Here is a 27054-nt window from a genome sequence, read left to right as displayed (position 1 = left end):
TCAGCGACACAAGGATCAGGGCGGACAGGCTGCTGGAATCGCTGCACCAGAGAACAGCTCGCCACCTTCCTCCGAGGAGCCGCAACCGAGCGGCCACGTCAACCCACCTCCCCCCTTCAGCGGAGCGAGCCGGGCGGCGCTGGTTGGCGGGGCGAGAGGAAGCGGCGCGGCCGGAAGGGGCGGCCTCGTCGCCCGGGTGACAGGAGGCCGACATGGCGGCGCGGGAGGCTGCGGCGCAGCGCTGCGTGCCGAGCTTTGAATGAAGGGCGGCCGGAGGCTGCGGGAGTGGCCGCCTTGGCCCCTGGCGCTCCGCGCCTCCCGGAGAGCCCTCCCCGCCGGGGCAGGTGAGCGCGGGGAGCTTCCTTCGCCGCAGGGTGCCCGCTTCCGCCTCGGTGCCGGAGGGCCCGGCCTGGACGCCTTCTTGCCACGGGGCCGGCCCTCTCGGTCCTTCCTAAATAACGCCTTCCAGCGCCCTGGTGTCCAGGCTCCGGGGCGGTGCTGCCGCCGGGTCTCGTCCAGCGGTAGTCTGCCCGGCTGGGCCCTGGTAACGCGGGGCCCGCGGCTGCCAGTGCGCCTGCCTGTTGGAGCCGGGACGGCGCTGCGCGCGGGGTGCCAGAGGCCGGGACCAACGTGAGGGTCGTGGGAGGTTTGGCAGCCCGTTAAAAGGAAAGGAAGAGTCCTGTCAGGGCTGCGGGGTTTACATCTTTCTTCATTGGAACTGCAGTGCGTGGAGCTGCCTAGGCTGAAGTTTACCTTTATTTCTGCTGGCTAACAACTCTCATAAAAAATAATGAGGAAGTTGTATAGCATGGCTTTAAAGGGCTACAAATGTCTGAAGGACGCACAGAAGTGAATTGCTCCCACCTGTATTCTGCTGGCTCCAGGAAAAGCTCAGTCCTCGTTTGGTCTGTGGGATGGGGGGTCGCTTCTGGTTGTGAGTTTGTGATGCCTCAGTTCAGCATCTGATGAGAAACAACATGGCTGGTGCTTTATTCTTGTTGTGGATACACTGGAAATAGCAGTGAGCTGTGTGAAGATTTCTTCAAGCTGTCCTGTCTTGTTGTGTATCTTGACTGTAAATAGTTGGTGCTTGCTGAGACAACAGGTGTTACAAGGTGACATTGTGTCAGTAACAAGACGAGTGTGTTAATTCATTGATTTTTGGCTTTCAGTGTAGATGTGGGTAAATGAAGTCCAGCGCGACCAATGGAAACTGGAGTAGAACTGGGCTCTCTTGAAGTCTGGTTCGAGAACTGTTGTGCTGCAGAGGGGTTTACATAAAGTAGCACACTATGTCAAAGACTTCAAGTCTGAGCAGTTATGGTGTAGTATCACAGGATTGCATAGATTTCATGTTTGTGTTGTGTGTGCTGTTTTTCAGAGGATGGTAGCATATGCAGATAATGAAGTCAGTGGATGTATGTTCACTTGTGTTGTTAATGTTGCCTTAAAAAAAACCACAAACGTGAGCTGAAAGCTTCAAGAGTTGATGTAACATGACAGAAACTATGCTCGGTTTCTTGGAGAGGAGGGGTTGAAATGAGTGGTGTTACTATAGAGTTTTTATTGCTCTAGGAGTCGTAGGTCTAAAGAAGTTCAAGCTCTGCACTGTTAAGAGTGTCTAGGAATAGTTTAGGAATGGCTAACACGTCCTGGTTCTCTGTCTTAAATTAGAGAGACAAAACTTAGTTTTGGCATCTTTTGCAGCTCCCGATAGTCTTGAAATATCTTCTTGGACTTGAACACCTTGGATGATTGTCTCGCTCCTATTAATTGCAGGCATATTAATCTTCTCTCCTAGCTTTCTCATAATTTCAGGTTTGGTGCGCTTGCACTGGAAGATAGAACATCAGTGTTAAGACTGCAGTTTCTTAGGGACAGCCATCTGACTGCATGTAGGCAGATAGAGGAGATGTTTTCTGGTTGTTTTTTTTTTTTTTCCTTTGGGTTCTACTTCTATCTTTATTGCCATAGTAGCATGGCTACAGGATTGACTCACGTTGCCATATGGTCAGTCAATTTATCACAATGAAAGGTAAAGTCATTATTTTCCCTTCTGCCTCGGTGTTCCCAATATTATGTTTCTGTATAAAGCGATTAAAAAAAAAATTGGCCTGGAAGAGAGGAGTGGAACACCTTCATTAGTTTATAGGATCATGGTTACTCTCTGAAATGCAGATGCTGGCTGTGACTTTCAGTACCTGACTGAATGCCCTTTTGAAAATGCACTGTGCGTCTTGTAGTGCTCGTGGCTTGGAGGAGGCCTTTGTGCTTGAAAGTAAACTTTTAAATTTATTTATTATTATTATTGGCTCTATCTACAAATCTTGAGTTTGCATCTCCTTGTAAACCTACTTGGTCATCTCTGGGCTGGTGTGATGAGATTTTGTACAAAATGGACTTTGAGAGATACTATCCTTGCCACTGGAACTGCCCTAATCATCATACTTGATTTTTACTGGTTGGTTGTTCTAGTGAAAACATTCTGGTTCAGTGATGCTTTGTGGTTTTGGTGCTGACACCTGTGAGCGCTCAAGGGCATGTTAGTCTTTTGTATGAGGAAACGGTCGTGTTTTGCTTAAGGAGGGTGAAGCTTTTTTATGTTTTCTCATGACATTATACAGTTGGTGGGGGAAACATTCAGTTTCAGTGAAGTTATTTTTAATTTAGACTCTTTCCCTTGGTTAATTATCTGTATTTATTGTGAGTAAATGCTGCTGTTTCCAAGCTGTCTTCGTTTCAGACTCGCAGATAAGCTGATGTGGAAGACAGTGCAGTGTATTCACAAAGCAGTGGTAACTGAAGGCAGAACTCCCGTTCTGGCCATCTTGAAACCTGTTCTCAATCTCCTCTATCAAAACAGAAGGCACAGCTGCATGTTTTTTGCTGTTCACAGGACTGTGTTTAGCCAATGTGTCAAAACAACCCACAGGTTGGACATGCCTGGTGTAAGTAGTATTTGTGTGTGTGTGTAATTAGGTATAAAAGAGGAAGCGCTACTGCAGGCAAGAAGGTGCTTGTTGTATTGTGATGGCTGATGAGAAACTTGTTTATTGTGCTTTGGTTGCCTAATGGCTGGGCTGTGTGTGCCGTGCTGCAGGCAGCCTGCTGGCTGTTGTCACTGTGGGCTGGTTTGCCAGAACCTCTAATGCTGGAAGCAGTAAGTGATGTAGAACTGTTTCAGTTGAGTAAATGTTGGGGCTTTCTCTCCCTTCACTGTATTAGTTTTATTGATCCATAAAATGTTTTCAGGGATTAGTTGCCCTGTGCTTCTGACTTATCTCTAATGTCTTGCTACCATAGTTAAATCTTTTCAGTGCATGCCTTCCATGTGAGCAGTTGCTGTGACTTTTTACCAGTAGAAGGCAGTATGAGCTGTGTGAGTCAAACTCCTGCTAAGCTGAAGAACTACAGAACTGTTGCACTGACTGCTAATATTAATTAGGATTTGTGATTTAATTATTAGTATCTTTTTTTATTGGAGCTTAAAAGTTCAGTCAAAGTAAGTCTAATAAATCTTATACATCAGAAGCAATTGTGATAATGGGAGGAGGAAAGCTCTGTCCCATTTTACCAATGGGGAGCTGAGGCGTGAGGTGTGAAATGCACAGAGCTGTGTCAAGCTGACAACTCAATCAGGTGTCGTGGGTTAGCCTAAAATCTACCTGCACCCATGACAGGGGGGCAGTCGGCCCGCAGGCCGCTGGCCCAGAAGGAAAAGAAAAACAGGGAAAAGGAAATAAATACAGCGGCAGCGATCTAAGGAGGCACACTTATTTACTAAATACTATATCGGAATACAGAATAACACAATATAATACAATATAATTGGAATTAAAGCTAACAAATCGAGTAAAATATGAGAGAGTGAGTCCCGAAACCGAGAGGCCTACTGTAACTCTAGGCGAAACGGCTGGAACGCTCCCACACGGCTCTCCCCCTGGCTGGCAGGATCCAAGAGAGCGAGTCCAGCACTGAAGTGAGATTATATAGTCCTGGTCATATGACTGACCGTGATGCTCCCTGGGACATGTAGTCTTCTTTCTGTGAGCAGCAGATTCGTCAAAATTATCTATGCTTAACATGATGTTATGATGTGGAATACTGATAGCAAAATTACAAAATTGCAAAACCATGACATCAGGTTTTCTGAATTTTAGTCCAGTGTTTTACCTCTGCCTCCATCTGTTAAGAAACGTTCCAGGATTCTTGCTGGAGTGCTGCCAGTCTGTGTTCTTTCTTTGTGCTATACGTGGCTTTGTATCTTTCCAGTGCTGGAAGAAGGCTGACAACAGAAAGAGAAAGAACACTCTTGTTTTACTTGATGAGTCTAATGTCATTGTATCAGACGTATTCAGTTTGCGCCAAGCTCAGAAAATACAAAGGTTCCTTGTACCTTTGTGTTTGTCCAGTCGTGTCTGAATATGAAATGATTGCTCTTTTAATTTTAGGTAGTGCTGTCCTTAGCTCTTAAAGCATTTGGACTGTTGTTCTATTTTACACCCAGATGCCTGGATTTAATGCTACCTGTCCTAATCTGTAACCAACTAGCTGGTTGAAGATTTGTTTTACATAGCTTTTAACATATAGCTGTAGTTAATTCGTACTTGCCACTTCGTATCTTAATTAGCCATATAAAAGCTAGATGCATTGATAAAAGTACTTTTTAAAGCTCAGTGATATTACTGTGTCTAGTTATTCTTTTTGTTGCCACAACTGGGAGTCTGACAACTTCCAGTGTTGAAGTTAATTGAGGAAACTATGATTAAAGTTCAGAGAAGAGGAAGGCAAATGGTACTTTCTGTTTTGAAGGGCTTGGTGTTGCTGTAGTTGAAGTGAAATGCAGCTCAAACATGAGGGCAGCACGTAGTTGTGTCTCTCTCCCGCTTGTTCAGCACAACTGAAGATAGCGATGGTATCCTGCTGAACAGACACATGGGTGATATTGGAAGTCTGTTCGTTCATGAGTAGAAATGCCCTGGGAAAAATGCACTGGTTTGTGATGGCTAATTCTTGTCAGCAGTCAACTTTCTCCTGAGCTACAGCTTGGTAGTATAGGCCATAATTTAGTGGTTACCTAAATTCTACAGCCTTCGGTTCTACAGCAAAAGGGCCCATTTATTTGGTAGCAACCCTGTATAATTTTTCCGTAGCAGTAATTCCTCTTCTGGGCTGTATGAGAAGTAATATTTGTAGTACCATGTTACTACAGTGTTTAGTGCTAGTTAAGATACCTAGCAAATGAGCATCAATAAAATAAATCTAAGATCTGTAAAGCTCACAAATACAATTACATACATTTTAATAAAATCCTCAGGACAGTATTGGAGCAGCCAACCTAATGATCTACCTTCCTGACTCCTCCTAACATAAAGCATGGAATAATAAAAGTGATTTAAATGCCGTAGCGTATTTGAAATCAAGCTGACCTTCCATGGAATGCTCATGGCCTGAGGAAAATGTCACAGGGCTGCCTTGTCTTCTCACCAGGAGGTACGTTAAACTTGCAAGGGGAAATGTTGTTACAAGTGTAGCTGTATGTAATTAAAAGCTAATTGTGAAGCCTAATCTCTTCTTTCTTACTCTGAAATGTTCAGTTTTAAAAGAGAGAAAGGGAATCCTTATTTAAGCGATCCTTGGATATTATTCCAACTTGTTCTGCTCCTGCTTGAAGGGATCTGTTAAAATAAATGCTGTATGTCAAGTTTAAATTATCTAGATTATCAAAATGACACTTAAAAATATCAGCCAGCATAAGTGGTTCCAGCCAAAGATCAATTTTTGCTTGTCTGAGTCGCCTAGCATTATCTGGTTTGGCACAGGATCACTGATGTATCTAGGGGATTAATTGGTGCTGTAGTGCATGTGGGATGAACAGAATCCATCACTTCTGATGAGTTTTTCAGTGACACTGGTAGCTAAAATAGAGAGTTTGGTCCAATTAAAATAACTGTAAAGTTTAAGCGACCAGTTCTGAGTTTTCACACAATGTTGTTTTCATAGGGAAGACTTGGTTAAGGAAGTATGAGCTTTTTACTGACCGTAATTCTTTTCTCCTTGTATTGTTAGTGTCTAAAGTACATCGGCTGTACAGTCACTGCCATTGATAGCAAGCATTTCTCCTTCAAAAATATATTCAGTTGTAACTTTACCTATTGTTGCCTGCAGTGTCCTTAAAAACTGTGTTCATTATGTGCTTATATTATTTATATAAGTCTTTTATACAAGCCTCTCAAGGCTTATGAAGGGCTTGAAGACTATACCCTATGAGGAGAGGCTGAAGGAACTGGAGCTGTTTAGTCTGGGGAAAAGGAGGCTGAGGGGAGACTTCATTGCTCTCTTCCAATATCTGAAATATGCTTACAGTGAGGGCTGGTCTCTTCTTTCTAGTGATAGGTGACAGGACAAGGGGAAATGACCTCAAGTTGCACCAGGGTAAGTTTAGGTTGGATATCAGGAAAAAATTCTTTACAGAAAGGCTTGTTAAGCACTGGAATAGGCTCCCCAGGGAGGTGCTCGAGTCACCATCCCTGGATGTGTTTAAAAACCATTTAGATGTGGTGCTCAGGGACGTGATTTAATGGAGGGTTGTTAGAGTTAGGGTACTATGGTTAGGCTGTGGTTGGACTTGATGATCTTGAAGGTCTTTTCCAACCTGGGCAATTCTGTGATTCTATGAGATGTCCAGATAGAAGACAGAGTCTCTGTTCCAGAAACATTTTCCCCTGTTTGTCAGTAACGTACCTTCACAGAATGCTCCCTGTGTAAGATCAGCTAAAGAAATGGGCTTTAAGGACTGTGTAAAGATGTATAATGTGCTACATCTAACTTTTTTTTTCTTTTGCAGGAAGGGTTTCTCACCATGGCCATAACACAGTTTCGGCTCTTTAAAATCTGTACGTGCCTGGCAGCTGTGCTTTCTTTTATTAAAAAGTTAATATGCAGGTAAATGTGTCTTAATTTGATCACCTTTTTCTGTTTTAATGACAGATTCTTTCTCTCTTTTCCTTCTCCCTAGCGCACACCTCTTTTCCTAATTCTGTTTTTGTTGCTAATTGTGAAACAATTCAGACATAGAAAACAAGTCATATTCATTCTTTAGTCTGCATATTCCTTTGGAACTCAAGAGTCTGTGTAGTGCAGATGTGAGTCAGTGTGTTTTGTGTTACATTAGCTTTAATGATTAATGTTTTCTGAGTAGCTGTGACAGGATTTAAAAGTTGCCTTTTAATGCAGTCCTGTGTCAAATGAATAAAAATTGTCCTCCAACTTTTAAAAAGTATTCAGCAAGTGGTATTTTATAGTAGTTAGTTAATGGCAGCATCCACCCAGTCATTGGTCAGTGGACTTTCTTTATTAATATAATAAATCATTATAACTGATTCTCATCCTGCTTTGACAAGAAACAGTTTATTGAGACTTCTGGGGTCCTCTGCCTGTTAAAGATTAATATGGATGTTTGGAGGACAGTGTTTAAAGTTCAAAAGACACTTTTTTTCCTCCCTCTGTTTTTGTACTGAAAATGCCTTATTCCTTAGGACAGTAAGCAAAACCACTTAGTGTTCTTCTGAGTTGTAAACTCGTGAATACAGAAGTGTAGTGTCTTGAAGCATTAAAAAAAAACACCAAGACTGATCATTATATAGGGTTCAACAGGAAACTCATTCATTCCAGCTCTCTAGAAGTTTTAGAAAGATAGATTTTAACGCTGCATACAACTTCATAGATGCTAGCTTTAGTCTTGTAATTTGAATTCCAAGGTAAATTAAGAATGCTGGCCCTTCAAGTTCTTCAAAAAGTAAAAACACTGAGCTCCTACGGTATATTGACCTCTACTGAGAGCGTGAGTTGTTGATAAGCAGGCAGTTATTTAGTAGATGTAATGACAGTAATTTCTTCTTTTCCAATTTCTGAGTGATTATCATAATTGACATGAGCAGGTGAGGAAGTGTTTGGGCGTGAAAAATAGTAGAACTCATAATAACAATTAGTTGAAAGAATAAGACATTCAGAATGTTTACATAGGCAAGTAAGTGGATCAAGTTGTTACAGTCCATCAACCACAGGTATTCTTCCATTTTCATGTCAGCTGTGGAGCATACTTTGGTAAATCCCGTTTTCTTGTAATGCACCCCTGCTTCTGAGTATGCCTGATAGCCAGCAAATGTGGTGCATTTTAATTAGATGGATGTGAGCTAGTACCTATTTGGATTGCGTATTTTGAGTTAGTTCTTAATTTTAGCAAGTGCTTGCAGAGATTCTTCATCTTTCTAGTCAGCATCAAACCTACGCATTACTTGGCAACTTTTCAGGGTTTTTTGTTTGTTTGTTTTTTTTAATGAACAACAGCCTCCTTTAATCCTCTGTTTCTAGCAGATCATTGGTATAAATAAACAATAAGATGAAATTTCATTCTGTCTAAGATCTCATGTTACTTTCATACTGCGGACAAAAATGGAGGCTGCTGAGGAGTAAGGTTAAACAAAAGCAAGAAAGATTGAACGATTTGACCTTCAGAGCACTATTCAGTATCTTTCTAATGTTTTTTGGGAGGCAGCTGTTCCTATGAGCACAGTGTGCCCTTCCTGCAAGGGGGAACGTAGATACGTAGCCTTCTTCAGTGCTGCTGTGTGTAGCATACTCTTTCCTAAGTTGTGAAACAGAAATTGCTTCTTCTGTCCTTCATCCTTGTCAGTGTTATCATTTGGGCTAGACTGGTGTTATAAACCACTAGTTGGAGTCATTAGCTTGACTTCTGGATCATTTTGGTAGGGAGTTGTATCAGCTGAAGTGCTGGCTTAGAAGTGTGTTAAAGATAAGCATGTCATATAGGTTTAAAGGAGGATGTTTCCAGACATGAATTTCCTATAGAGACATCAACAGAATCAAGTCAGCCTAAGGATCAGAAATTCCTGGTGTGTTTGAGGGTTTTTTTTTTTTCCTCTAGTCATGTAACTATTGGAGAAGATTAAAGCGGATCTCATATGTTCACATACGTAAAGGCAAAGAGGCCAAAGGAACAATGAAACAGTCAGAAAAATGCTTTGCTGTTGACACAACATTGTTGTTACAGTAGTAGATTACCATTTATGTGAAGACATCATTTTTTCCAAGGGCATCATCTAGAAATGATGTTTAAATTTGTTTGCCAAAGTAATATTTTTATTAGGAACCTGCTCAGGGATTAAATCTGTGTGCATACTACGTAACATGGAATTTAGATTGTACTCTGTCTTGGTTGGTCATAGCTTTTCTATTCTACATTTGTTTTGATTTCTTAACGTAGGGGAGACTTTAAGACTCCTAGTTAACTGTAAGCTTCAGACCAAAGTAATTATGAGGGCTGCTCTGAAAGTAATGCCTCTTATTTTATTATGTTGTCCCACAGTGTCGGGTGGGTGTTGGTTGTACAGCAGTAGAGGCTGAACCTACCCACCAATATCCCTTTAGATGTTGTTGCTATGTGACAGATGGCAGCAGAGGGGCACTCTTGACAAAATGGCATCTGACATGGAAGTGTGTATAAAGCAACGGTGTGACACTGAATTCCCACAAACAGAAGAAATGGCACCCACTGACATTCTTCAACACTTGCTGAACACTTATGGGGACCAAAGAGTGATTATGAGCACAGTGAGGCAGTGTGTGATGCATTTCAGCAGTGACAATAGTGACAGTGGGTCACCTCCCCGGTACAGATTTTTGTAAGTGTGGCATGTTCTTGCTCATTACTGATGGAAAAACACAGCTAATGATGGTGACTACACTGATAGTATTTTGTAGCTGAGAATTTGCTCTATTGGGTTGTGTTATCGTGCGCTTTGATTCTGTTGTTACTATAAAGATTTTCAGGAACTTTGGTAGATGAAATTATGCTGGGTTCCTCTTGAGGAAACCCTTGTGTTTCAGCCTGTCTTTACTCCTAACCTATGTCAGCTTGAAATAACAGTTTCTAAATGGGCTAGAGTTAATTATATAAGTGAAGAGTAGATAATAGCATCTGATCTTTCTTCTGGAAAATTCTGTTGGGCCTAAATTAGGAAAAATGATAATCTTACCTAACCCACCAGTACACAGTAGAGCAATTGCATGCAATTCAGCTCTTCTAACATGATGTTGGAATGTTCTATATTGGTAAAAACTATGGGTATGATTTCCAAATGTTAGCTTCCCTGCAGGAGTAGCAATAATCACACCTTGACTCTTCCATGATAATCTTGTTATAGGAGTTTGCATTTTTCAGGGTCTGAATTTCATTCCCTTGTGTTGGAAGGTTTTAAAATGTAGCAAATTTCTGCTACGAATGTTTTTGGTTACTGTGATCTTTGAGTGTTGCCATTAAGGAAATACCTGCATCATTTATTAGCAATGCATTAGTGTTTGTTTTCAATTAAAATTGATACAGTTGCTGAAAAACTTTTGCTGGAAGAACACTCTTGAAGTAAATGTACTGAACAAAAGCTGTAGACTTGTATAATATTGTGCTATCTCTGTTTGGATTCTAAAGGAAAAAGTGTTTTAGAGGGGCTTTAAATGAAGCAACTCAACAAACAGTTTGTTAAACACAGATCAGTAGAAGTATTTCTCAACTTCCAGTGGAAATGGTTATCTTTGCACTAATCTAGAGTTGTAGTATTTGCTTCTTAAGCACTGACAGTCTAAAGATTATAACCAATTGTATGCAAATAATGGATTAAATGTGTCCCTTTTCAAACAGTCATGGAAACAAAGTGGAAGCAACTCTTAAAGAAATATGAATATGATATTGCACTTCGATATTCTTGTGAACACGGATTTACTTTAGGAATGAAATTCCTTTGTTTAGCAGTCTCTGACTAGCAGTTAATGGTAGGATAGTTTAAGCACTGAATGTTTTAGCCATGGCTGCAGTAGTTCTGTTCTCAGACTCCCTTTTTTTTTTTTTTTTTTTTTTTTTTAAACTTAGTGCTCATGTTTTCAGAGCTTGGAGGAATCCTACATTTTTCTTTCAGGTCTGGAAGAGGGCGAAAGTTAAGTGGAGACCAAATAACTTTGCCAACAACAGTGGATTATTCATCCGTTCCCAAACAGGTAATTGCTTCAGTGGTAGGTGACTTAATCACTTTATGTGAATGTCTGTTATGCCAGTCCTACTGTCTCAGCAAGATATAATAAGACAAGTTTTTACTTGCAAATAATATGAACTTTTACTGTTCGCTTCTGCAGCCAGAAGTAGAAGACTGGTCTTCGTGGGATGAAGAAGCACCTACCAGTGTGAAGATTGAAGGTGGCAATGGTAATGTGGCGGCTCAGCAAAATGCTGTGGAACAAATGGAACCTGATTATTTTAAAGATATGACACCAACTATAAGAAAAACTCAAAAAGTAGGTATAGAGCTTTCAATTGTACTTACAGAGGGCTTTAAGATAGGTTATAAGTAAATTGGCAGCCTACCTACATTGCTTCAGGCAAAATTGTGGCACTTTGTTGAAATGAGGATCCCAATCTAACCCATCCACTTAAAATTCTGATTCTGACTCAAATGTGATTCTAGTTTGTGATTATGTCTTTTGTTTTAATGCTCTTGGAAATTTATTAGGAACTTCATAGTCTGAGTGTTATGGGAAGTATAAAGGTGAAAACCCCCAACTCACTTTCAGTTCTGAAAATAGAAACACTTCACTAAGCTACCTTTCATACCTTTCAATTATTTCAAAAGTGATATTTTGTATCCTGCTCATACTGATGTTTGACATAGTAACTCTGCTGCTTCAGAAACCAGCAGTTGTTTTGACAGATATTGAGGCAAATGGTATTAGGGAGCTGGTATTTCAAAACAGTTTGCTCTTCAAAGATCAGATTTTGTTAGGGAAGCAGGACTGAAGGTGTCTGCACAACAGCATCCATGCTATGAACCTTTTTGTTTTGTTTCTGTGTTGAAATCTTCTAGTTAGATATGTATGGGTCTTTGATTGAAAAACTTTTTGCACCAGAACAAGCTGCCCAGAGTGGTTGTGCAGCCTCCTTCACTGGAGGCTTTTGTAACTCAGCCGCATAACCTGAGCTGGTGATGCTTTGAACAGGATGTTGGACAAGAGACCTTCTAGGTCCCTTCCAACTTTGATTCTCCTGAGCTTCTATGAACTGGAGATGACACTTACTGGCTTGTTTCATTTAGCCTATTTTAACTTGCTGCTTCCAGAAGACATAGATCCCCAATTTGTTTTACTGTACGCTCACTCATACCTGTGGGTAAGTGCATGTCTTGAGGTCAAGACAGGTAAGGGAAACATGATCTTAGCAATCATGCTGCTTGTTAACATACCTTTCAGGAGGAACATTAGTGCTCATTTTTCTGCCAAATTAGTACAGAGCTTTACCAGTTGATAGGATAGCAAGTTGCATTTTGAGTCTTGAAACTTAGGTTGTCTGCACAGCAGTGCTGTTGAACCTGAGATAGCTTGTGTTCTCAAACAGTATAGTTGTTCAGAGAGTGCTATGCTTGGACGTAGTATCTTACTTTGACCAATCATGGAAGTGGGGCTTCTCCAAGGAGTGTCTTGTATAGTTAGTAGCTCATGAATACTGATGAGATGTGGCAACTGAATCTTGTTCTGTGCCCTTTCTGTGTTTTAATGCAGTCTGTTTTGATGTGACTTAAGAAGGAGCTAGTGGGGTGTCTTGTGCATTTTGCTTCTCCTGCTTGCAAGTTGATTCAACTGTACAGCTTCCAGAACCTGAGCAGATTTGAGAGAGCTTGGCCTTCATGAGCACAGGCCTGTATGTTCACCAGGGAATCTTTGACCTATCTCTTTTATTTTTTGTTTTTTCTTTCTTTTTGTTTTTCTCCAGATAGTTATTAAAAAACGAGAGCCTTTAACTTTTGGAGTTCCAGAAGGAAACACAGGATTCTCTAGCAGATTAGCAGCTACACAAGATATTCCTTTTATTCACCAGTCTGTAAGTGCACTCAAAAATATTAATCTGTTCTTTGACAGGTAAATGACTGTTCCTTAGGAGAAGGAATGGTCTGTCTAAGAATAGTCTGCATTGTGGGGAGCAAAAGGAATAGCTGTGGAATAAAATAAACTCTTTTTAAATTGAACATTTGGTTCAAAGTAATGAAGTGGTTGATCTGATTCAAAATAATTTTCTTTTGTGAAGCTTAACAGACGAACGGTTAAAAAGTAGGAAGTTTTCAAGTGCCTGTTTACTAGCAAATGTTCTAAATCAATGGGCTATACAATTTTTGGACTTAACACAGTAAGTTCCTAGCAAAAAAGTAGGAGTCTTTTTTCTAGGAAGCCTCTGGGTTATCTTAGCTTTATAATCTTGTACCCACTTTTAACCTTCTCCTTCTCCCTTTTCCTTCTGTAGAGTTTGTCTTGGGAAAGTCTTCTAATTTTACTCCTTACCAGATAACATCTAGAGGGAGATGCTCACTTTCTTCTGCCTTCTTTAACAGTGTTTTCTTTAAGACATTGGACAAAAGATCCAGGCAGAAATCAGTACAGAATGATCGTAGTGCTTTCTTGGACTGTCATAATGAAAATAATTTAGGACAGGATTTTGTTGAAGAAAAACATCACTCAGAGAATGATGGACAAACATGGATATACATGTTGGTTTGTCTATGCAACCTCCAGAAATTTTTAATGCCATCTGCTTAACTTGTCTTCTCCTTCCTAAAAATGCACTGTAATGCATCCTTCTTTCCATTGATCACCAGCATAGAGTCTAAAGATTTACGCTAACGATATGAAGGCAAAAAATCAGTTTTAGAACAGGGAATAACACATAGGTGATAATCTAAGGTATCTCAAATATTTCTGGAAGATTGAAGCATCAAGGTTAAAAATAAGTGTTTTTTCCACTTTTTTGTCTATGTTGCTAGAACTTTTCTTGTTTTGTTTCAGCCTGAACTGGGAGACTTGGATACTTGGCAAGAAAATACTAATGCCTGGGAAGAAGAGGAAGATGCTGCTTGGCAGGCAGAAGAAGTTCTTAGGTAACTGAAAATCATGTAGCACCACATAAACTTTTCTTATATTGAAGAAGTGCAGTGTTTGTGATAGTACATCTCTTGTTCTGCGTGTCTCGCAAAACTAATGTGAATACCTTATCTGTTTTCTTTTTCTGTTTGCTTTTCCCTTTTAAGAAGTTGAAAGAGTAACAAGATACAGATTGGATTTAAGCTAATTGCACACAATGATTTGAATTGGCAGTGACTCCTGTTAATCTGTTTTATTTCAAGCTTTCATATATAGTTGTATAACAGTGAAAGTTATGTGATATCTGGATGATGGTTTTTTTTGGGTTGTTTTTCTTCCAAGGACTGCCTTTTCCTGTCAGGAACATCAGCAGGCACAGTAAGATCTTTAATGTCAGAAGTGCAGTCCACTGAGGCTATGGTGCACCAGATGTAGTCAATGAAAGATAATAAAAAATCCTGTTTTCTTGGACTGGGAAATGAAATAACATTTGCTGCCTGCCGAGGCTGCATTGTATTTTAGTGAAATCTTGATATGTTCCTTCTAAGATGTGTTTTTCAGGCTGTTAAAACAAGTGATTAAACTTTCCCAAGCACAGACTTGTCTTAGAGAATTTACCTAGTACTAATAATCTAGTATGTACATGTGTCAGTATATTTCTTGAGTGATAAATTGTCTGCATAGTTGATTTTCATGAAATGGCCAAAGGCATATTGTTTGCCAGTGGTCATGTTCATGCTCTAGAATACCAAATGAGAGGGATCACTTAGGGGGAAAATCCCACTGCTATTCCCACGTAACTCTGTTCTTCAAATTGTTTATCTTACTTGCTAGAAGCTGTTGTAAAGATTTCAGGCTGGCATATTTTTACTATTGAAAGGCTTCAGTTCAAGTTGTGAACTTTCAGACTTCCTACTCCGCCCCACTAAAATGTATCGAACTTCACTTGCTTTAGCAGGGAGGTATACATGGCAAACATTTCAGGTATACGGAGCATGCTTAGAACTGTCTGTTTTGCATCTCTTGGCCTGCAGCGAATGGCTGCCTCAGTACAGCTGATGATTGTGCAAGTTCATCCCAGCTGTGTGAAGCAAAACCTTTGTTCTATTCACAACACACTGAGTGTTTTTCTTTAGTTGAGGAAAACGCTGGCTGAATATTTAGCAAGATTGGTAGGAAATACCTTCTAGGTTTACAGTCTGTCTTGCAGTAGAAATATGTGGTGCAATTAACATCCAGAGTTTAACACATAACTTTAGTATGTGACAGCCCTGGCTCTGTTTTTCAACAGACTGTAGTAAGGAAGCGATCTTGAGTCTATTCTTAATGCTGAGAGACTTGAGTCTTGATCTACAAAATGATCTGAAGATTTCAGACTGCTGGTTGGTGAATGGTGTTCCTGATCCTCCACAGTGGTAATGCTGACTCCAACAGTGCTTCCTGAGAATGGAATGAATGTGGGTCTGTGCGTGTGGAGGGACGACATGAGGGTCTCCATTCACTAGATCTGTCTGGGTACCTGTTGGTGCTCAGTACAGAAGTGTCTTAAAGTGGAATCATTTTTGTATAGCAGTAGAATGCTGCACAACCATGCCAAAATGAGCTGAGTTGTGTTAATAGCAGGGAAAACTGTACCTCTGGCATTCTCTGTGGTGACTTAATACACACATGTAACGGTTGGACTGAGTGTATACGTAGTAAGCTTCGTGCTTCCAGAAAGTCCAAGTGTGCTGAGGAGTAAGCTTTGTAACCTGAGAAATTCCTGTTGTTTGTTCCCCGCTGCCCAGCAGGTTTTAGGCTGGTTGCACCGAAACTTTCCAGTCAGTGTTTAGTCAGCATGGTGAATGCAAAGCTGAATTTTCATTTTTCTTTACAGTTAATTGAAGTTAGTTAGAACGTGGTTATTTCTGCAGATTGTAGATACCCATACGTACCTTTAGACTTTATAATGCCAATTAACCTAAATGCTCTTTGATTTAGAAAGTAGGCAGGTGTGTAAAACGTCCAGCGTGTGAGAACAGTTCATGTGTTTCTTAAAACTGTGTGGGATGAAAAGGGAAAAATGAAATTATTCTTAGTCACTCAGGATGTATACAGTAAGTGAAAAACATAAGGGGATAAGAATGCCTGCTAACTGTTGTGCTTATGGTTAGTATTCTGCTAACCAATCAGAGAGATTTAGTTTATTTGGACATGTGTTGGCACTGCAAAAGAAGACTGTAAGTAATAAATACTTTTCTGATTTACATGGCACGCAAAATTCCATCTGAACTTTAGAGTCATAGATTCCTTACAGTTGGAAAGGACCCTTGAAGGCCAGCTAGTCCAACTCAATGAACAGACACACCAAAATTTGCTGAATTCCTTTGTTTGGAGCCAAGCGAGTCAGTTATGGCTATAGTTTGTCATAAGCTGTCTATTGAGAGATGATCTTTTCTCTAAGGTCCCTTCCAACTCACACGATACTATGATACTATGATACTATGATCCCAAGAGGTAGTAACTTCATGTTGAAAACAAGCGGGAAGTTTGGAATAGAGATTGGTGAAATAGGGAGCAGTGGAAAGGTAATCACTGTGTGGTACACTGCATGTATTTATTTTTGGTCACCTCCAGAAGAAGGTCTCCACTCATTTGAACTCAATGAAATCTAGTAAAATTACTCAGCCAGCAGAGGGCATGGAAACCTCATGCAGGGAATCTGTGTAGTGTTCTGCCTTGTGCAGAAGGGGGAGAAGCACAGTCTGCTATGACTCCTTACTTTGCAACAGCAAATGCACAGAATTGCTTAGCATTTCATGGGGCTCTATGGAACTTCACTGTATATATATATATATATATATATATTAATATATATATTATAATATATATATATATAAATAAGAAAGTCTGTATATATATATATATATATACAGACTTTCTTATTTTCTGCTTCCTTAGAGACTATTGTTTATATCTGTATTGAACATTAGAGCACAACACAAATCCTGCGCTTGTGAAAGGGAGTATTGAGTAACTTCATCTGGTCATAAGGAAGACGTCTGTAGCAGTTGGCGTATAAAAAAGATGGCTGCAGGTGCTTCTGCTGGCGAAAAGGCAGAGCAAAAACTTCATGTTCTGAGTTGAATCGTGTTGATCTGAATTTGAAAAAAATGGGTAATTTTATTATTAGATCTTCCTAATTAGTTCTAGTCTGATACTTGCACTTCATCTTTGAGAATCGTTGCTTTTAGATTGTGAAGTATTTTGAAGAAATATTACTGTCTAAGCGTAGATTATCCTGAGAAAAGGTCTTGAGTGTGATGAAGTACTGACTCTTCTGAGACTAACTACAGTTGGTTGAGGCTCTGTTCTTAATTAGTTACAATAATGTATTTATTGACTGCTCTGAAAATTGGATTCTTTTTCTTCAGCAGTTCATTTTTTTCTCTAATTACAGACAACAGAAGTTAGCAGAAAGGGAAAAAAGAGCAGCAGAACAACAACGAAAGAAAATGGAGAAAGAGGCCCAAAGGTTAATGAAAAAGGAACAGAACAAAATCGGTGTAAAACTCTCCTAACAGTAACCAGGCATCGGTGGAAGGATCCCACCTCTACAACATGCATATTGGTATTAATTTAAGTATTTCCAGGACTTCAGTATGCTGCTTGGCTTCAATGCATTCTTCAAGTCATGTTGGAAGCCAGAATTCTCCCAAAATATCTTGAACTACTAACGGGTAGTTCTTGAAGGGAAAAAAAAACACACACACACAGAATCATGCCTTGATGGAATGAAACTTCTTACAGTAATTCTATTCCAGTACCCTTCTTTGCAGCAAACGTGATTGAGCAAAACTGATTGAGAGACTTTCTTAATGAACAGCTCGAGCCTAGGGAAAAGAATGTAAATATTCCGTGGTGGGGAATCTACTGTATTGTCTGTGCTTACCCAAAACATGTAATTAAACAGTTTTAAAGAACCCTTTGCTTCCTACCTGATATGAGTGTCTGCTTTTTCCTTTCTTTTTTTTTTTTTTCTTTTAATAGAAGTATTTATAAGAAGAAAAACCTTGTTATGGATGACCCCAAGTGTACTCCTGGTGGTGTGTGCTTTGGTGGAGGACGGGTTACAGATGATCACTTAATTGGATTTCTCATCTCTTTGTCACTTGCTTCCTGTGTTGCTGTGCCTACTGACAACACTGCAAGCAGCAGCACTGCTGCACCACCGTAGTGCATTCTGCTCATCTTTCAAAGGCTGATAGTGTGAGCAGAGGGGAGTGATTCATTTCATTTGTGTTGGAATTTTGCATTTCTAGCACGTTGCTTTACTTCCTACTTATAGTAAAAATATAGACTTCATACTCATTGCGTAGGTAGTGTTAACTGGGGGGAGAGAAGTCTTCATACTAATAAAGCTAGAGTGGAAATTCTCAGATCTGTTACCAGTGTTTCTGATTCCTGCTCTGGCAGAGAGTTGAATGAATGCTGGGTAAAGATCAGAGCAGGGTTTGGACCAGTTACGCATTGGGAGCTGTGCAGCCTCTCCCCGAGTGTAGCTGAATGCTTTCCCAGGACTGCACAAGGTGTTTTTGAAAGCTGGAAGCAACTTTTATATTGTTATACTCTTAATTCTGGCTTTTAAACAGCACGTTTAACAAAGCAGTGCTGCTAAATGGAGCCTGCGGTAGCAGGGCTGGAAATCAGTTCAAGCTATCAGAATTTTAAACATAAACATGGAGAGGTTTGTGCTGCTTTGTTACCTGCTTCTACAAAAGAAAGCTGGGCAGTCGGTGAATGTCTTTCCTGGAAATGAAGATCACTTTCTTCAATAAACAATGCTCGATTTCCCCACTACTCAAAGTAAGGACTGCTTAAAGCACAGTAGACGTAACAAAGAAGTACAGAACTGTAGTAAAGGTGCTGTTGCTGGGGCAAGGAAATTTGCTCCCTTTGCCCTGAGCAGACATTTTGAAATAGGACCAAAGCATTTTCCATATTGCTTTTCTCAGTCACAACAGGAGATGTTGAGGAATAATGCAGTACTGTTTGTGTGAAATGCATGGACAAAGGGCACCTATTAATTTTGGCTCTTTTGTCTTACCTAATTAAAGAAAAAATGAGCATTGCCATTGAGGACTTGCTACGTGCTGCCCCATCATTCCTCCTCCCTTGTGGCCTACTGATAACAGCCTTCCTCCCAAATGCTGCAAAGCAATGCACAGCACCGTCAGGCCTCACGAGACCTCTTTGGTCTGGGCTGCAGAGGAAACCTGCTTGCCTGTAGGTGACAATGAGGGGGCAGAGAGGTTTCAGTGGCTGGAGGTTTGCATGGAGCCAGCTCTGCTGCATCCACCTGCTGGCTGATGTTGCCTCCTCTTAGGAGCAGATCTCAAGTTTTAGGCACGGAGTTTATGGCTTGAGGGCCACAGTGCATCTCATATACGGTGGGACTTTGTGGCTCTCAGCCACGTTACACAAAGCCTTCTAGATTTCTATGGAATGCCAAGAAGCCTGATATGCTTCTGGAAGCGCAGAGATGGGAAGCTACAAGTTGGGATTGCACTGAGTTAATAATTAGATGGCTTGCTTCTATCAGTGCAGTACGGGCACGGCTGAGCAGGCAGCAGCTGCATTGCTGACCCAGCACAGTGCGGTGCTCCCTTTTGGGGCTGGAAGTAGTTTTCTCTTAAACTCTCAGGATGCTGACAGTTCCTCATGCCTCAATGTGGTGCCTCCTCCTGCTCTGCAGGTGTGACATCCAGCTGAAACTGAGTATCTCTTTTAATAGCTTTGCTACAATAAAGCACTCGAAAGATTTTTTAACATTTCTAACATGCTTTACTGAACTTGTGGTTATAAAGGTAATTTACAATAAAGCAGTTAAATAAACAATAAGTTAAAACACGATTCATTTACAGGTGGTATTTCACAGGGCTCAAATGACTATCAGGTTCCAATACATTAAGACTCTAAAACGACATTACTATTCAAAGTGTATCCACGCCAATATTTATCGTCCTAACAGTTTCAAGACTCCCAAGAACTGGACGTTTGGTTACAGTCCATATACACACAAGACCGGTGGAATGCTCAAGCAGTTGCAGGATTTAGAAGAGCACTACACAAGACAGGCATGAAGGATGTGCTGGAAGCTGTCTGGGAAATACATTTGTTTTCTTCTCTAAATTGGATTGAAGCATCAGACAACAAATGGCGAGCGCAAGCATGCTTTTGAGAGTACATGTGTGGTACACTGAGTGGAAACGAGTCTCCGTGTTACTTAACACTGTAGTTTCACAAATGCTTTGTTACTGTTGCCTACAGAAATACCCCACCTTTCCCTGGTCTTTTGTTTCTATGTGCACCTCACGCTGCCCGTGAGGCACAGCACAGTGTTTGTGCATTTGCACAGTGAACTGGCTGGGTAAAAGGGACATGAAGGCTAACACAGGCTTGAAGCTGTGCTAGCTCTTTGCTGTCCCTGATCCCCATTACTGTGTGGATGCGCTGGCCTGAGAAATACACCAGCAGAAGGAGGGAACTGGTGACTGGGAGCAGGAAGACTACTTCTGTAGGTAGCAGTACTGGGCTACATCAGTTAAAAACATTCTGCGGAACTACAGGGTTCAACTGTCTTCATTTGGAAACAAGGAACATGTTTTTGAACCAATTTATAGTGCAAATTAAGTATTCAAGAGCAAAACAATGGACTCTGCCAGAATATACAATATCTTCTTGTATATCTCATCCCCCTCTCTCTACCTCAGCCCATTGGTGCCCAGTGACAGTGGAATTTAGACTCTAATATTGAAGGCTGTACGACGCAATGAGTGCAGGGCCACCAGGCAGCACCCACGAAGCAACGCTCCAATATTGTAAATGGGATCTACTCCTCCTCTCTGAGTACTGAATGCCCACAGGACAGTGGGTACAACAGGGGCTGCTACAGCCAGAACATCTACAAGGAGACTTCCACTCCAGTGCCTCTGCACTATTCCTGTCTCAGAGGAAGTAGTCACATACCCGAACACTTCATCACGCGTTTCCGTAAAATCAAGTTCTTTCATGACATGATTTTCATCAACTCCGTAATCCACCTTTCTGCACGGAGACTCCATAGGAGACAAAAGGATAGCAGAGTTTGGATCACTTGGAGTTAAGTCCACTACTATAGCAGAATCACTGAAGCTTCCAGAAGAAAAATCGCTCAATTCCTTCAGTGAGGAAGGTGGGCTCAGAGGAGAGACATCCTGAGATCCGAAGATGTTCTGAATGAGCCGCTCCACATTGAGGCTATATGGCACCACGTCAGTCTGGACAGACTGTTCCACCATCACGATGCTGCTCCTCTCCTCCTTCCTAGGAGACCTTAGTTTTTCATCAGGAACATTTTCAAGCACCTCTTGATCCACAGCAGAAATGAAGAAAGCTGGATCAACTGACTCAACACATGCAGTGCTGAAAGTCTCTTGAAATGAATCGTTCCCATTAACTATGTCCTCATTTAGAAGCACCCCACTATCAACCTCCAAAGCTTGCTCCTCCTTGATGGGGGTGTCTGGCAACCTGGCATACAGTGCCAATGGCTTCCCTGGTGCGTCAGACACATCCTCATCCCGCAGAGAGCCGTTCTGAGCCATCTCCATGCTGTGCAGCAAAGACTCCAGTTTCTTGTTCTGAATGTTTATGTCTATGAAATATTTCTGAATTCCTTTGTCTTTCTCCGCCAAGTTGTTTTTCATGGTTTCAATAACCTGCTTGAGTTGTTTAATTTCCTTTTTCGCTTCCTTGAGGGCCAGCTGTGCCTCCACACGATGACACTCTTCTTCAATCCAGTCTTCCCTCATGCGTCCCAGCTGAGCTTTGAGCTCTTCTATTTCAGTCTCCCTGTAGAAAGAGAAAAATGTAACACTTCTCTGACTGGTCAGTTAGTGCCAGCTAGTGGAGAGACTGCAAGGAGACAGGGGATGTTTAGGTTAGATATAGGAAGAAGTTTTTCACACAGAGGGTGGTGACTCACTGGAACAGGTTGCCCAAGGAGGCTGTGGGTGCCCCATCCCTGGAGGCATTCAAGGCCAGGCTGGATGTGGCTCTGGACAGCCTGGTCTGGTGGTTGGCAACCCTGCACATAGCAGGGGGTTGAAACTGGATGATCATTGTGGTCCTTTTCAACCTGCACCATTCTATGATTCTGTGATTCAGAATTCCCATCCCTAAATGCTCCTGAATAAATCTTTGTAATTCCAGTTTCTGAAATGGAACATACCTTTCTTTAAGCTTGCTCTGAGATTCCTTCAGCTTTGTTTTCAAATGCCGAACTGTGACTTCCTTCTGCTGTAGAGGGGTCAAATACTGCTCTGGATTTTGTGGCTTAACACTGTGGTGATCAACACAAGTCAAATATCTCCCTGATCGCCTGGAAAGAAAAAAAGAAAAGCCATCACATAACATCACCCCTGTGGTTCTTCACTCTTAGCAAAAAATAAAAATAAAAATAAAAATAAAAATAAAAATAAAAATAAAAATAAAAATAAAAATAAAAATAAAAATAAAAATAAAAATAAAAATAAAAATAAAAATAAAAATAAAAATAAAAATAGAAAAACAACACTGAATTTACACTTGATTCATCTGGGGCTTCTCAGTGTCAGCACAAGTGACTCACTCCGCCAAGTACTTGAGGAAACTGCTGATATGTGGCTATCACAAAGCATTTACTATTTACTGCAATTGGCTGCAGTGCAATGACATCAAGAGTTACTTAACTTTGAAACACCCAGGCATCAACTCATCTAAAATGGGTGGAGCATTGAAGAGCAGACAGCCACACCACAGGCAATGGCACTCAGCTAAAGACATGGCCAAGCTATTGGAAGAACTGAGTTTAAAAGCAAATGTGAGCTACAGAGTTGAGCAAACTGAAACCCAGATTCACTGCATCTAGGTTTAGGTGTGTATCTACTATGCTAGAACTGTTGAGTTGTCTGAGAGAGAAAGGGAGAGCAGCAGAACGGCAGCAATTCAGTCTCTGCACTACTGCTGCATCTTCTGGCAGGTACCTGTTTTCTTTCCTGCACAGGAAACTGCACTCCTTGGGTAAATGCCTAAGGCTAGACGGTGAACTTCTGCCTGAGTGTATAACATTTTCTATTCTACCACACCCAACTCTCACCAAATTAAAATGACCCTTCAGTGAAAGAAGCAGTAAGTTCACGTAAGAACTGACTGGCATGACATTAAAGAGATATAGTCTTGGAGTGAAAACCAACCACAAGAGGCCTCTGACTGAGAGTAACCTCTAATTTCACTGTGCTGAAACAATCAAGCTTCTACAGTGGCAGGAAAATACAGGCTGGAGCATCCTGCAGTCAAGCAACCAATATGAGGAGTCACGCCTATGCTGAGGAGCAAGATGACTTGCTCAGCAATCCCGACTGCTGACCCTGTGTTCCAGTGCAGAGAAGGTAAGTCAGAGCACTGAACGCTGGGGTGATTAAATAAACACTTGCCTCATTATTGGGCTGGTGTCACTTCCTTTGTATGAGCCTGAGTTACTGCTACTGGGAGAAGAAACCCCATAATTCTGATGGATGTTAACAGGATTCTGCTGACTTCTGCACAGTGTTGACAAATGGTCCTTTTCACGGGAAGCAGGTGGGCTGGCTCCAGACTTGTAGGACGAGGATCCACTATTCCGACCATAAGGGCCACGACTGGAGAGGAACCAAAATGGTTAAAGCACACTGATTATCCTCGTCACACAACCCGTTATTTGTCTTACTTACATACAGAGTTGCCTATGAGACACCGCTAAAACATAAAAATGACTGTGAGTGGCTTGGAAGAAATGAAGGCTACATGTCATCGGCCACTACATGTTCTTTCGATGATTGTGAGGATCTTTTTTGAACTATGTGATGTAGGGAAAGCTCTGGCATTTTCACGTTTCTTGGTTTGCAGCAGTTTCCAGTGACTCCATCAGATCAGCTGTGTTCCCTGAACTTCTGACTCCATTAAGTAATTGGAAGACTGCAAACTCGACTAGTTCTACAAGGACCACTTTTCAGCTTTCCTCTGCCAGGCCTGCAGAGATGCCCATCCTTGGAGGCTGGTGGAGGGTTCTTAGACTTTTCTCATGATTCTCAGCAAGCAGCCTGAGGGATCACAGTGTGAAGACAGATTTTGTTTGAGCCCCTGTTCTCCTGTTTGGCAAACTGTATGTTTTGGCTGTCATTATCAGCTATTCATTCGCTTAGATATAGTTTGGACCCTACTGAGAGCAGGCTGAAATAGTATTAAAATAGACAAAGAAAGCAGAGTTTCTTCTTTCTTGCAGTTTCTGTCATACATATTTACCTTTCTTTTCCACGTCTTTACTAAAAAAACTGCTATTCATGTGTGCTTTAATGCAACTCATATTGGCACTTCCCAGTAACTGCCAAAGAACTGAGGCACTGGAGCCAGCTTTTAGAGGTGCATTCCTCATTTGTTTAGTTGATTTACTTTCCTACATTGCTACCTTCACCCTCTACTAGAAGTTGTTCTTCTACACTGCAGTGAAAGGCAGGTTTCAAAAATATGGAAAAAGGCAAAGCAAGCCAGCAAAAAAAGGAGGTTTGAACGTAAAAATTGAAATGCCACAGAATTATGAAGCAAAATATCTTAAAATGGTCTGAATTGGTTTCCTCCTTTCTCTGAAAATGGAACAGTTTATAAGGAACAGATGGCTGACTGGCGGTGCTGCAAGCCTGCATCACAGCGCTGCGGTTTGGGTGAATTCATAATGATTTTACAATAAAGTGAAGGACTGTGGTTTGTGACAACACTGAAATGTTTCATAGTGAGTTTATTCAGTTAAAAAAGAACATGTTCAAGAGGAAACATCTCTTTCCACTTCATTCAGCACAGCATCGGCTTGTGTGTAATAACACAGCAGTGCATATTAAGGAGTACTATTACAGAGGACTTCTATCTGCTCAGATACGTCTGTACAGTCTAAAGTTGCACTTAAATACGCAGTAATACATGAAACTCTACATGCTCTTACTGAAAGTAAGCTCACTTCAGAGCTTCACATTACACTTAGCAGGGTTCTCTTCCTCAGCCAGTAACTTGTTAGATTTAACCTACAGAGAACTGAACTACTGTTTCTTTTTCTAACCACCTCATGATACAGATACAAAACTGTTCATGAAGCACCATTCTGCTGATCTCTGTATGCTGGGGCACACTGCGAGCTCAGAGAAGTCAGCGTGACTTCAGCATATGGGTATCCTGCTGCTGGCCCCGGTCTGCCTGCCAGCTCCACTCCCGTGACTCCACAAAGAGCAGGAAACAAGTCTTGTCAATTGGAACTCTTTCCACCTACTCCAAAAAGTGCAGCAGCAGGGACTGCGTGGGCAGAGCACAGTGCGCGCTGACAGCTCCATCCAACACCCCAGTACTCACAAGCTGCCTTATTTGCCACTCACAGATCATACAGAGAAAACTTACAGAAATCTTTCAACAAAAGGTTCATTTAGATGGATGACTATATATATACATACATATATATATATATACACATATATATATATATTTTATTTGTACATTGTTTTGTTTATATAAAGGCTGGATGAGAATGTTTCAGAAAAGAACATTAAAGACAATACTGTTAACTTCTTCCTATAAAAAATAAGGTCACAACCTGGAAAGTGACACGCTGAGCCAACAATTTATAGCAAGCCATAGCAAAAAAAACAAAGTGCTATGACCAAAAAGGCTGAGGTTAACAGTTAAAAATACTACTGTTAACTGATGCGCACCCAGTTGCTTCCTCTCCTACTTCAGACACTGTTTCTTCTGTCTCTCCTACCTGCATCTCCAGTACTTGTTGTGGTTAAAAATCAGTATCAGTTGGCTGATCTGATACCTTGACAAGTCTTGTTCTAACCAATGCAATCATTTGTCTTTCTTCTTTCTGAAAGATTAGTGCTGCCCAAGTGCATAGTATTACCCAGGCTGTTTTAAAACTCCCAGTAGTGATAATGTATGCATGCACCTTACACAGCAGTCCATCTTTGTACTAGCTACATTTGAAACATACAGGAAAATTTGCTTACTTGCGAGAAAAAGAAGATCTTTTACTCCCAGCAGCAGACATATGGACTTCAGGAGCTGAAATACTGCCTGTGCTGCTTGAAGAGCTAAAATCAGCCTCACTCCCTGGAAAGGAAAAGGGAAGAGTAAAGACACGATGGAAACTGTAACTCAAAGAGTGTTTTCAAATAACAATGAATCACAAGCATCCTTCCTTTGTCTATCTCGTGTGAATTTTAGAAGTGGCATGAATTTTCTAATATCCCCAAGGACGAGCACTGGATGCGTTCCAGACTTTCAGTATTTCTTCAGAACTGGCACTTCAACAAAAAACTTTGGACACCAACTGCTTCACTCTACAGAAGCCAATTCAGAACTAGGCTGTTGTGGTAACCTGGTTTGTTTCCTTACAGCTATCAGGATACGATGAGGCTGCTTACATGGCTCCTTCAAGAACACAGTGATTAAAAGCATTCAAATGTAAACGGACTTCTATTGCTTTAAACCATATGAAAATGCTACCTGCTGGGAGGAAAGAAGCTTCTATTATGGATTCTGAGCTGACTGATATACACGTAATATAAGTATAAATGCATATAGCCTTGCATAGTATATATGTATGTATATGTATAAACGTATGCAGGTTTTCATGTGGTACAGAAGCATAGTAGGGCAGTTCTAATGGCTTTAAAATAATCCAATAATATTGCATGGCTCTCAGCTGCTTCTTGGGTGTTAATCTATCTGATTACTGACTTTCTATGGATTACAGCTTGTATTTCCCAAGCCCTTTTACATATGAGAAAAGTGCCCTCATTTTTCTAAGGCCAGCAGTACATAGAAGTATTAACAGGGTATTCTTACCCAGAAGAAAGCCCTGAAGTTAGGATTTATTTCAGTTTGTTACTCAGACGGCCATTGAAGTGTTTTTCCACGAGGGGGAGATGCAGCTACAGCTGCTACAATCCCCGTGTTGGTAAATAAAGTCCTCAGATCCTTCAGCCTTAAACAAAGCTGATG

The 27054-nt window shown here is 41.0% G+C and overlaps 2 protein-coding genes across 5 annotated transcripts in view; one reads left to right on the top strand and one right to left on the bottom strand.

Annotated features, from left to right (window-relative positions):
- Window positions 1-181: 181 nt before the first annotated feature.
- Window positions 182-17952, top strand: EBAG9 (estrogen receptor binding site associated antigen 9). 2 transcript variants are annotated; one of them, XM_072327853.1, is made up of 7 exons: window positions 182-344; window positions 6848-6945; window positions 10992-11070; window positions 11206-11364; window positions 12833-12940; window positions 13897-13988; window positions 17411-17952. In XM_072327853.1, the coding sequence occupies exons 2-7, from the start codon at window positions 6863-6865 to the stop codon at window positions 17529-17531; spliced, it is 642 nt and encodes a 213-aa protein (XP_072183954.1). In that variant the 5' UTR covers window positions 182-344; window positions 6848-6862; the 3' UTR covers window positions 17532-17952. The 2 variants fall into 2 exon arrangements, with proteins under 2 accessions (XP_072183954.1, XP_072183956.1); XM_072327855.1 differs by having other exon boundaries at window positions 10946-11070.
- Window positions 17953-19720: 1768 nt separating this feature from the next.
- SYBU (syntabulin) overlaps window positions 19721-27054 on the bottom strand; it is a 42290-nt gene continuing 34956 nt past the window's right edge. For 2 of the 3 annotated variants that reach the window (XM_072327851.1, XM_072327852.1), the window contains exons 4-7: window positions 26058-26160; window positions 23466-23669; window positions 22223-22372; window positions 19778-21843 (exon numbers count right to left, since the gene is read on the bottom strand). In XM_072327851.1, the coding sequence (XP_072183952.1) occupies window positions 20751-21843; window positions 22223-22372; window positions 23466-23669; window positions 26058-26160 (1550 nt within the window). In that variant the 3' untranslated portion in view covers window positions 19778-20750. Of the gene's footprint in view, window positions 21844-22222; window positions 22373-23465; window positions 23670-26057; window positions 26161-27054 lie in introns of all 3 variants that reach the window. The other variant, XM_072327850.1, reaches the window with a different exon arrangement.

The sequence above is a fragment of the Excalfactoria chinensis genome, chromosome 2 (assembly GCF_039878825.1).
Source record: "Excalfactoria chinensis isolate bCotChi1 chromosome 2, bCotChi1.hap2, whole genome shotgun sequence".
NCBI classification, from domain to species: Eukaryota; Metazoa; Chordata; class Aves; order Galliformes; family Phasianidae; genus Excalfactoria; species Excalfactoria chinensis.
The sequence above is the reverse complement of the archived record's forward strand: the minus strand, read 5'-3'. Positions and strand labels throughout refer to the sequence as shown.

What these genes read in the sequence shown, in the direction of transcription:
- EBAG9 (XM_072327853.1), top strand. Translation starts at nt 6,863, where the DNA reads ATGGCCATAACACAGTTTCGGCTCTTTAAAATCTGTACGTGCCTGGCA. An exon ending in ATTCATCCGTTCCCAAACAG is followed by an intron (nt 11,071 to 11,205) that starts GTAATTGCTTCA and finishes TCGCTTCTGCAG; the next exon opens with CCAGAAGTAGAAGACTGGTC. An exon ending in CTATAAGAAAAACTCAAAAA is followed by an intron (nt 11,365 to 12,832) that starts GTAGGTATAGAG and finishes GTTTTTCTCCAG; the next exon opens with ATAGTTATTAAAAAACGAGA.